Below are 12,097 nucleotides of genomic sequence, written 5' to 3' on the forward strand. Positions count from 1 at the left end.
TCCATCAACCCTCAAATTGCACAATTGAAATTACGAAAATAAAATTCGCCGAATGGAAACAAGTCCATTTTTTAAAAAAAGTTTATACGTTCCCCTGCGGTGGTATTTTATTTATTTGAAAAAGCCGTATTTTGCAAAACTGCCATGGAAACACTTTTATCACTTATAGGTCACATGATGTACAACAAAAAATCAAAGAGTCACCACAAGAGGTGTTATTGCATTGCATCATGGATCATCCAGAAGTTTTGAATCCACAATTCTGTGAAATCGTGGACTATCACCTCCCAGAAATCCCTCATACGTGGCCGCTCCCACATATAAGGGGCTCGCCTTTCCATTATGGCTCCATTACTCGCCTACGTCGCCTTCGATTGGAAATAATGATGGCTAGTGCGGTGGCTGCAATAGAAATAAACCTATTTATGTTTTTAATGCACATCGCCATGCATCCTAGGGTATTGTTGTTTTGCGTAAATCTGGAATGAAATCTGTAATCTGTCATGAAAACGCCCGAGCGTTTGAGCAGCCAGACTTTGTTGTCTTTTCTAATGGAATCAATGGGGTTTGCACTTTAAATCACACTATAGCATATCATATCTTTGTTGACTGAAAAATTATTCCACCAGATTAATTATTATAATTAATTATAATTATAATTCAATTAGATATAGATATAAAACGGAGGAAATTATAGATGGCCTGTTTGACTGGAGGTCCCACTTCGTAACACAGTAGAGCTTATTAAGGATTATGGGGACTTTTGAGGCAGTTTTTCCAGCATAATGTGTTAACAAGCAAACTGCGACCAGGCCCCAGACAAGCGACATATAAGTGGTAAATATCTACCGCAGCAATAAATATTTTGTTTTGCTTTACAGGCGTAAAAACGGAAAAGCTCAGCTCTGTGCTCACTGCGTACAAAACAGAAAGGGTTTTCTCTTATAACTGAAGTACGTCAATGTGTTTTAGAAGGACATTTGCTGGTTTCTTTGCTTTGTATCACAGTAAGCAAAATATCTTCAAAGTTTTGACTGTTGGTCCAAAACAAAAGAAGACATTGTATCACAATTTTATGAGATTGTTAAAAATTACACCAAAATTAATGCACCAATTAAACACTAATTTGCAGCCTTTTTTTTAAGACATTGTGACCCCATGTGATGATGTGTAATTCATGATACTGCGTCGTATCATAAATTAAGACCACAGATAAGCTAATAGGCAGATAATTATGTTTTTATCAGTTTGAACACATGCTGGTTCACAGACACACACAGAAACTCTGCATTGTCTTCATCTGTGGCGTCATGTGACACGCCAGCCTCCCTCTGACCTTCGCTCGCTGCCTCCATCTTTCTCCTTCGTTTGCTTTCCGAGCCCACGTTCTTCTCCTTCTTCTTCCTCATTTTTTTCCTCCTCCTCTTTACGATGTTCTTGCTCGGTGGGGGAAATAACTTTTTGTTCTTGTCGATCATGAAAAGGAATTGGTCCGGAAACTTCCCGGGGGATAAAAGCCAGTTGTTTCGTCTCCCCACCACTGCACTCAACAGGTGAATCCTCCTCATCCTCTTCTTCCTCCTTTGACTTCCTTTCTTTTCCCTTCTTTCTGCTGGCCGTCCTCCAGCTCCCACCTTCAGAGTGGAAGTCTTGTCCAGGGTAAAAATTTGTGGGCGAAAATGAGAAACTTTGCTTTGAAACATTTTATTTCTTCTTTCCTCTGCTGACTTGATGAAGGGACTGAAGCTTCTCAAATCCTCACTCCTTTTCTACAATCAAAATTATTCCTTCCTCGTCTACTTTATCCTTTAGTTTCTCTCCTTTTTACTGTTGTCAATCTCAATCTCTCTCTTTTATCTGCACTCTTGTTAAAACATCTGTCAAGACCAGGACTCACTGAAAATACTCTGAGAAATGTCTGTTAATGTCTCACTTCGCTAAGCTAAAGAGGTCATTTTTGGTTGCAGAAACAGCTGTTTTTTGAGCACTTGGTCTTCTGATATTACTTCAGCATTAGATTAGGTGTCTCAAAAGATTCAATTCTTTTTTTTTTAGTGAGTGCAAAAGGGTAGCACAAAAACAAAAACAGGGTATTGTGTATTTTTGTTTAATCTTGGAATTCCCAGCTCAGCTCCTACAGTAAGTCTAAAATACACTGTGGAAACAAAGTTGTGACATTCATGCTGTTAAATGCAAAAATGCGTGATTGAAACCCATTCAAACTGCCATTTCCCACAGCCACCAAAGCATAAAAACGTATTATTTTTGGGTGTCATTTTGGGATTTTGCCTTAGAATTTGTCATTTTTTAATAGTTTTCACTCGGTTATGTCATTTTTATCATATTTCTATAATTATAATCCACTTAGCATGTAGAATAATGAAAATAATTCAATTCAATTTTTGTGTGGGTGGGGGGGGGTTTCAACTAAAAACATAGTGGCATCATGACAAAAACCTGTCATTTAAAGGATTTAAGTTCTGAAAATTAATGAATTTTTGATATTAACAATTAGGGGTTATGTTGGTTAGAAAAATAAACGCACATAAAGTAGAAAATCATATTAATGTATTTTGTTTTTTAAAGCTTGATTTCTAAAACCGCATTTTGTGCACAGAGCAATCCGAGTGTGTGTAATATTAAAGTGGGCTCTTCAGGGTTAATCTCACCTCATTTTCTTAAAACAATTTGGGAAAATTTAATGTCCTGGTTACATGTGTGAGGAGAAGCCAAACATGCAAGTTTGCTTTTATGTGTTGCTACAGCTCCAGTTGTTTTTTTTCTTTCAGTTGTGATGGTTTGTTTTACATTGATATCGCATTGTGTTGGAGAATGAAGACTCACCTGACCTTCAACCTCTTCAAAAGCTCTTTTTTCTAATCTGATTCTCTCTTTCTCTTTACATCCCTTAACACCGAGTGTCTTTCACCCCTCAGGACAAACTCTGACTCGGCCCTCCACACCAGCGTGATGAACCCTCCCACAGGAGACCCCTTCACCACAGGAGGACCCACCCTCACCCCCCAGAGCAACAGACGCACCGGTGAGGCAGCACTCTAAACAAAAACACTCACAGCTACGTTCGCAGCGATTTACAGGTTTCAGGGTATTTCATGGTATGGGCATTTATGGTTGTCATACTGTGTACATTTGCTTATCTGTGTTAATGAAAAAATATGCAATCTGCGCCCCCTTCCTCCTCGACTATTGTGCAGACTTTAACACATACTTTCATTAGAAAAAATGGTTTCATGTTTCAGTTAACTTCATTTTTTTAGATTTAAGTGTATTTGTTTCAATGTAAACAAACAGGCAGTTTCATTATTTGTATTTATAGAACATCAAGAGGTCTGTAACAGAGGCATGTTTTTGTAATAGCCGAAATAGACACTTAACAGTTATAACCAGACATTAGGATTGTCAATGACCCAGCGAAGCTGTGAGACGAGAAGAAATCCATCACCTCTTGAAGAGCTCGCCTTCATCTTTAAATAAGCGTACCTCTGTCTATTTCACATTTCCTTTTTTAATTTTTTTATTATTATTAGTACATCCCAGAGAGGTAGAGATAAACCAAGATGAGGTAGAATAAAATAAAATGCTTGTAGCAGTTCAATAAAATCAGTAAACAAAAAGTTAAAGAATGTTCCCGCAAGTTGCCATCCCAACAAAGTCCATTCCAGCGCGCGGACATGTCCTACAGCTCCAGTGCGTGGACATGTCCGACAGCGTGCTCCAGCGCGGACATGTCCGACAGTCCACTCCCCTGTGCAGACATGTCCAACAGCCCGCTCCACAGTGCTGACGTGTCCGACCGCCCACTCCAGCCGAACATGTCCGACAGTCCGCTCCACCCTGGACATGTCCTACAGCTCCACAGCGCGGACATGTCCGACAGCACGCTTCACCGTGGACATGTCCGACACTCCATTCCCCTGTGCAGACATGTCCCACAGCCTGCTCCACAGTGCTGACAAGTCCGACAGTCCGCTCCACCGTGGACATGTCCGACAGCCCGCTTCACCGTGGACATGTCCGACAGCCCGCTTCACCGTGGACATATCCGACAGTCCATTCCCCTGTGCAGACATGTCCAGCAGCCTGCTCCACAGTGCTGACATGTCCGACAGTCCGCTCCACCGTGGACATGTCCGACAGCCCCCTCCACAGCGCGGACATGTCCGACAGCCCGCTCCACTGTGCGGACATGTCCAGTAGCTCGCTCCAGTACGAACATGTCGTTCAGCCCGCTCCAGCTGAACATGTCCAACAGCCCACTCCACTTTGTGTACATGATGTCAATCGTTCCATTGCTCAAGACATGCAAATTAAATCGTCATTGTTATTCTGACAAGACACAAAATGCACAGCTCATTACTTCCTTTAGTTTTTGAAACTGGAAATTTGCTTGTTAAACATTTGTCAATATATTTGTAAAAATGTTACACAGTATATACGCAATTGCTAATTTATACTTTATTTCATATTTCAAACAGAGCGCAGCTTCTCCTCAAGGCACCGAAGTGTCTGAAACAGACAAATCTGCATGTTGCCAAACTCACAAACTTCAATACTTTTTAAGTATATGCTATATCTATAAAAATAAGCATAAATCAGCAAATGTGTGATCTGATTTACACCTCAGATTTCATTCAATATTGGTTGGTGTTTTCTTAGAAATTTGACATTTCCTGAACATTTTCTACATCTGTCAAGTCTGATTGAAGGAGAGATAATCGAGATAATCGTCTGCCTTCAGCAGATTCATGTGTGAACCACATTGACAGAAGTGAGAATGGTGTGATGTCAGTCAGACGAGGGCCCTCTGTCATCAGAGTTTTTTTCCTCTTCTCCCTCTTTTTTTTTTGGATGTGATGTGGTGACCTGTTCTTTGTTAAACTGACTTTTTTGGACTGACTGAACGGCTCACAGGATAAAGATCTCAGTGTAAACAGGTTTTCTTTTGGCTGCCAGCAGAATCAGGATGTTCTGAACATAAACTTCAGCCAATATTTCCAACTCAGTAAAGACCTGATGTGTCTGTCTGTCTGTGTGATCCTGCAGGTCAGAGTGATGGAGAGGGAAGAAGAAGTGAGTTACACACACACACACACACACACATACACACACACACACACACACACACACACACACACACACACACACATACACTGTTGTAAGGTTTTCAAGTTCCTAAGACATAAACACAATGATTTTATGTGTAGCAAATCCATAGGCAGGTTTCCATTAACCCTGAAATTGTGCAAATTGAAATTGGTAATGTAAAATACGCCCACTTGAAACATGTAATTTACATGATATCACATAAGATGGAATTTCAGGCGATTTGAAGAGGCCATATTTCATAAAACTGCAGTGAATTAAAAAAAATATATTTATTTTAATTTTATTGGATAGTCACTAAAAGAGCTGTTATTGCATCGCATATCTCTTCAAATATTGGGCGGATCATCCGGAAGTTTTGAATGCACAATTCCTCTGTGAAATCATGGACTATCAGCTCCCAGAAATCCCTCATACGTGGCCGCTCCCACGTATAAGGAACTTTCCATTATGGCTCCATAACACGCCTACGTGGCCTTGGATTGGAAATAATGACAGCTAGTGCGGTGGCTGCAATAGAAATAAAGCTGCTAATGTTGCTTAAGTGAACTCCTGGCTGCAACCCGGCTGCTCGCGCTGCTTAAATGTTTAGAGACGAGGTGTGCTCGGACTGAAATGGTGACACAGACTTGTCATAGGAATTTCAAAATAAAGGCTAATCTTAAAAACAATCTTATGTAATTATAATTTAACTTTGCACCAATTACATTTAATCAATGATTACTGAATAAATATATATTGATCCAGATGGTGACACTACATCCCTACTACCTCCCAAATGTTAACTAAGTTTTTAACATGGTCATAGATGTTGATGTACATCTACAGGGTTTAAAATAATTTTGCAAGCTCTAAATCTTGACCTATATGATTGATAATTCACTTCAACCCTCTAAAACACATACAGAGTAGCTTCAACACATATTTGTATGTTTACAGACTTCATTATTTTGTCCTTCAGTGTTTCCGTACCCCGTTCCCCCCATTGAGGAGAATATGTTGGATGAGGGGAAACTGCTCAAACCCTGGGACACCAAGAAGGTAAAGGCGTATAATAAATAATCGTATGTTCCTGTATTATTATTCCTCAGAGATGTTTTTTTGATCCCTTTCATTGTTTCAACACTAACATTTTAACAGATTATTTTTCACATTAGTTCTTCAGACAGCTACTGCTGAACAATTTCTTTATTTTCCCAGATGTGTTAAAACATTTTAATACAACTTTTAATTAAAATACAAAAACTATACTGAATAGTACTATTTTACAAAAATGTGTTTGTCCACAAAATGTAACTTTTAAACCTTGACTTTATCATTTTGTGTTTGAGAATCTGGTGTATAAAGAGTTTTAATGTTATCACCTCACTCATAATTTAGGAGCATTCAAAATTCTCGCTGCAAATTTCTTTTTTGTTTTTGCTTGCTTGTTTGTTTGTTTGTTTTTGTTGATGTTGTGTTTGTTTGTTTTTTGAGTATCTTTTAAGGGTAAACATAAGTCACAGTTTTTTGTGCAACTTTGGCAAACTATTTTCATTATAAAAGTAAGATTAATTTTAAACACCTGACTCACAAGCTAATAAAAACAATATTAATGTATTTAGTGACTCATAGATTTTGGAATCCGTCAGCGTCAGTGGCAGGTGGACAAAAAAGTTAATTTCCAAACCTCATTGCGACCACTGAAACTTGATGCATCAGATTGCCCTCTGGAGACGTGATGAAAGACAGAAGCTTTTGATATCTTTTGTTCTTTACACTGATTTTGTATTTGACAAAATTGTGACAGAACTCATTAGAATAAATATAATAATAAACTATATTTATATAGCACTTTTCTTAATAAGGTTACAAAGTCTCTCTCTATCTTTATCTTATCTAAGTGTTTTCCAGAAAAGCTACAGATAAAAACAAGGCAGCAATAAATCAACAATAAAATAAATAGCAAACAACATCAAGATCACATATTAATACTGAGGAACTTAAAAAGATAATAATAATCAGAAGTAGTGTACTACGGCTGCGGAGGGATGATAAAATGTTATAACTGATCATCATGTTTTTCTCTCTCCAGTTGCCTCTGCTGTCGTCCCGACCCAAATCCTGTGAAGTCCCTGGTATCAAGTAAGTCTGACAACAAAAAAAACACACTCGTACACACTTTATTCACACAGCACATCACACACTGCACGATGTCACACGTCTTTGTAGAGGCCTGAAATTTGATTCGGCCCTTTCAGAAGGATCACATTGGGATTATTGTACTTCTGAACCCCTGTGGGCATTTTTCAGTTCCTCTGCTGCTTCTGTTGCTTTTGGTGTTTCTCAACTTTAATTTGCAAGAAAACACAGTCAGCGCCACTGTCAGTCTTAAAAAAGAGCTACAGAGCAAACTTTGAGGAACTCGTGCGTTAAAATAAGGAAGATAGGCGTTAAATTATGGAAACGATAAACTGGGATCAGGGTTTTTTGAGACTGCAGTTAAATATTTATGAAACAATGAATAATATCTGACTGCTTACCGTGATATTAATGCTGAAACTACTAAATTAAATCTTCAGAAATGATCATTTCTTAGTGTGTTTTAACGTCCAGAAAGATTTTAACCTCCTCCGTTTCCTCTCAGTATCTTTACGTCCCCGGAGCAGCCGTCCACGCCGGCTCATGGCGTCCCATCGGCCCTAAACACCGGCGGCTCGCTGCCTGACCTGTCCAGCCTCCACTTCCCCTCCCCTCTGCCCACGCCGCTCGACCAGGACGAGCCCGGCTACCCAGGATCCTCGTCTCTGAGCGGAGGGAGCAGCACGGGGAACCTGGCCTCCACCCTCACTCAGCTGGGCATCAACGCCGCCAACGCACAGGGAGGCAACGGCAACTTCCACCACCACGCACCAGGTACGCACAAGTACACAGGCACATGGGTAAAAAATAATTAAAGAGCTAAAATAAGAGTACTCATTAAAACCGGGAACTGGGGAAACGCTACTGAAAGTGAGGAAACACCAGAGGCAGGATAAAACCTATAGATAGAAGGTAAAAATAAATATAATATTAATCGAAAGTAAATAAATAAATCAGTTACTCTTAATGGTTGATACAGTGTAAATAAATAATAACATAACAAATAGATAAAAAATAAATTAATAAAATAATATAGCATCTAGTAAAACAGACTTAAATGTATAAATAAATAGTCAATAAAGTGGCTATAATCAATATTTAAATCACAATAATGTGTCAAATGCCCAACAAGTCCAACATATCAATGTTTAAAAGGTGATGGACTATCGTGCCTCATCAGACTACGATGATAAAATATGTTTGCTTGTCTCAAAATAAATCAAACTCGTTTGAATTATATCTGAGGGCAGTTTAGAGCTCAGATCAGATTTAGATGCTTTAGATGATTTAGAAATGTTTTGTATGTAAATAACAATTGTTCAGTTTTTGTTTTAGTCTTTAAACATTATATATGCGAAACGTGAAAGAAAGTTAATTGTTAATAAAATGTTTAAAGAAGTGGAATATGAACAATTCAATAAAGGGGAAAGTGTTAAGTTTATACCCTAAATGGACAGTGTATCTAGGGATATACAAACTGTAATTTGGAAACTAACGTTCATATTTTGTAGGGGAAAAAAATCATGAAATTCTGTTATTTCGGCCTGTATACATTAGAAAATAGCAATGAATTAATCTTCCAAAATATTTATATGTGCTCTCGCATTTACGCAATAAGGTCAGTTCAGATATTCACTTGGACCTGATTAAGAGAAATCGTCCCATAATCAGAGAGTCACTGTTCAGTTCTTGTAGCAGCAGTTTGTAAATCCTGCTGAAGCGTCCTGAGGCAAGGCACCGAGCTGTCGCCTACTCAGCCGTCGTAAATCTGTCCGATCAAAGTCTCAGCTAAGTGACTTGTGTGAAGGTTAGTAGAGGAAGTATGTGGGTGAGAGTGGATGAGATGAAACGAAGGGGGATGTTCAGCAGAGTGATGTTCTAAATTTAGCCTTCAGAGAGAGCGAGAGAAAGGGAGGGATTTTTTTTCGTGGGCGGAAGTGCAGTCGGAAAATGTAGCCGTCTTTTATCGCTTGTGAGGTGACTGTACCAACCGCAGGCAGGAAGCTGCTGAGCCTCGGGCTGCAGACCCACTCTCCAAACCTGAGGCTGGATCATTACTGTGCCTTTATAAGGCTGTGAACCAGATGGAGAAAGTGTCACCTGCAGCCACAGGGAGAGGCTGAAAACCTCAAAATGTCCACTTTTAGTTTGAATGTGAAAGAAAAAAGTTTAAACTTTTCTCAATATTTTTTTAAAGAAAACAGGTTTGGAATGCTTTTTTAAAAGGCATTTTTACTTTTAATTTTTTTTTTAGATTTTTACAGAAAACTAAAACTTTCAAAAATTACAACATTCATCACAGCCAGTAAATGTAAAAACAGAAATTATTGTTGGATTTTCAAATTTCTGACAATCCTTGAACACATCATGTGGTATGCTGAAATTTTGTCTAGGCAAAGTCTGAATCTTACATGTTTGAAAAACATTGGGCAAATAAGGCATGAAAAGTCATAGAAAAGTTTTTGAAATTTTGTCCATATCAGTGTCTGAAACCCTGTTTATTGACATTGTATTATATCTAAATAGAGAGAAATACATGCAGATAATTATCATTATTGTTTTATTGCATAGCCCTAGGGAAACTACAAACTGCAGGCTACCAGCAGGCTACGCTGTGTCGTTTTTTAACTGTTTTTTAACTTTTTTAATTAACAAATCTTCAAACATTAGGAGAATCATTGCTTTGTATTCTGACATCATGTAGGCCAAAATGTCAGTGACATGCCTCTGTAAACGAGCACGCATGTAAACACAAAGGGCAATATAGAGTGTATATAATATATGTCCATTTATCATAGGATAGTCAAAAACGTCATTGTCTTTAAAGACCTAAATACACTTTAATATCTGTTTACTTATAGCACATCATATAGTTTTTTCAACATTTTGGCATAGTTTCTTCATATTCTTCAGCCTTATTTTGGGCTCTACGTGTTGTTTTAAACCAGGTCAGAAAGTAGAAACAGAACGCAGATCGTACATTGTGTATAAAAAGAGGCAGAGAACGGAGAAAGGGAGGTAGTTTAAGGTGAGGCGGCTTGTGGAGAGGTGCAGTGAGTGAAGGCAGGAGGCTGTTTGGGGACAGAAGTGATGTTTTCACCTGCTGAAATCACCTGGGGAGGAGCTGATTCCCCAAACAGTCTATTTTAAACTGGAGCCTCAGAGACAAAGAGAAAAGACTCCCCCCTGTCGAGCTCATCACTCAGCAAAGATTCGTGTTCAGAGTTTGTACCATAACAACAATAATGTGTACTTTTATTTAACAACACACAGTGACTATTTTCTGAGCATATTCACAGTTTAGGTTTGCACCATTAATTAGCAGCAATTAAAGGGGACTAATTGATGACATTAAGTGAAGCTATTAACACCTAGTCATTGTTGGCTTAAGCTGCCTCTGGATAAAAAATCACTCTTGTTTTTAAATTGGAATTAGTGATGGTTTTATTTTGAAACTGAGCTGCTCTCTGTTGGTATATTTCATCATTCATCCTGCTGGAGGTCATTCTGCAGGGACAGTTCACCTGATCTTTCAGGTGTGTTTTTGTGACAGGGTTCCCACTATCATGCAAAACCTGGATCTTATCAAAATTACATTTTACAACCCTGGCTTCCAGGGTTTCAATGATTTTTTTCTCTAATTTTTCTAATATTTTTATAGATTTTTAGATTTTGTTTTTAAATAATAATTTTAACTTTGGGGATTTTTTTATTTTTAAAAATAATTTTTAGGTTTTATATTTTATATATATATATAAAAAATTTAAATTTTTGTTGGAGATATTGTTGTAGATAGGTATTTTTCTAATTTTAAGGGTTTTGGGGTGTTTGTATTTTTTAATAATACATTTTTGAGGGGTTTGGGGTGTTTTTTTGTCAATTAGCTTTTCCAATAATTTTGAGTTTTTAGTGTTATTTTATTTTAAAGTTATTAATGTGTTTTTTTTTCCTTTTTTTGAGTAATTTTAAGGTTTTTGCATGTTTTGTTTTTTAAGATTTTTCTGCATTGCATACTTAATACTTAAAGTATATTTTCCTGATCATACTTACTTTTACTTAAGTAACATTTTCAATGCTATGCTATTTGTATTTAGTATATATTTCTATTGCAGTCTGTCTCTGTGGATGTTGAGAGTACAGTTGTGTTCATATTTTTTGTTTTTGCCTCCTCAGGTCTCCTGGCGTCTCTACAGAGCACGATCAGTAACCCCTCCCTGCAGTCATCGCTAAGCAACCCCAACATCCAGTCATCGCTCAGCAGCCACTCCTTCTCCAACTCTTTGAGCTCCGCCTCCCTGCACTCGTCGCTCAGCAACCCCTCGCTGCAGTCGTCCCTCAGCTCCTCCCCGTCCCTGCCGTCCTCCCTCAGCAGCCAATCGCTGCACTCTTCCCTCAGTAACTCCTCCCTCCAGTCGGCGTCCAGCGGTAATCCTGGCTACAGCAGCGGCGTGGGCGGCTCCAGCTCCTGCTCCTCCTCCTACTCGCCACTGCTCAGTGGACAGGGCCAGCCGTCGCTCAGCACGTCGCCACGGAGACGGGTGCAGCTCTCCCCGCTCATCCTGCCCATGGGAGGGGAGTCACGGAGGCATCACTCCAAACAGTTCTCCCCGACAATCTCGCCCACCCTGTCCTCTATCACACAGGTAACAACCGCACGTTAACCGTTTGGTTCGTGTGCGACCTCAGTCCACCTCTGAATTTATTCTCCCAACACAAAAATAAGCCTCAAGTTAAAAGCACCCAAATTAAAAATGAGTAACAGAAAGAGAGAAACATTTTTTAGCCAATAAGAATTGGAGAAGAGAAATGTTTGAAGCTGGAAACAAGGTCCTGCCAGATTTAATGATTTTTG

The 12,097-nt window shown here is 38.8% G+C and overlaps 1 protein-coding gene across 3 annotated transcripts in view; it reads left to right on the top strand.

Moving 5' to 3' along the window:
* LOC121945439 (CREB-regulated transcription coactivator 2) overlaps positions 1–12,097 on the top strand; it is a 46,274-nt gene that overhangs the window by 18,854 nt on the left and 15,323 nt on the right. For 2 of the 3 annotated variants that reach the window (XM_042489596.2, XM_042489595.2), the window contains exons 5-11: positions 1,485–1,553; positions 2,937–3,043; positions 5,065–5,091; positions 6,086–6,165; positions 7,199–7,248; positions 7,751–8,019; positions 11,419–11,888. In XM_042489596.2, the coding sequence (XP_042345530.1) occupies positions 1,485–1,553; positions 2,937–3,043; positions 5,065–5,091; positions 6,086–6,165; positions 7,199–7,248; positions 7,751–8,019; positions 11,419–11,888 (1,072 nt within the window). The remainder of the gene's footprint in view (positions 1–1,484; positions 1,554–2,936; positions 3,044–5,064; positions 5,092–6,085; positions 6,166–7,198; positions 7,249–7,750; positions 8,020–11,418; positions 11,889–12,097) is intronic. The other variant, XM_042489597.2, reaches the window with a different exon arrangement.

This window comes from Plectropomus leopardus, chromosome 11, assembly GCF_026936395.1.
Source record: "Plectropomus leopardus strain MGB_pleo_1.0 chromosome 11, ASM2693639v1, whole genome shotgun sequence".
NCBI lineage: Eukaryota > Metazoa > Chordata > Actinopteri > Perciformes > Serranidae > Plectropomus > Plectropomus leopardus.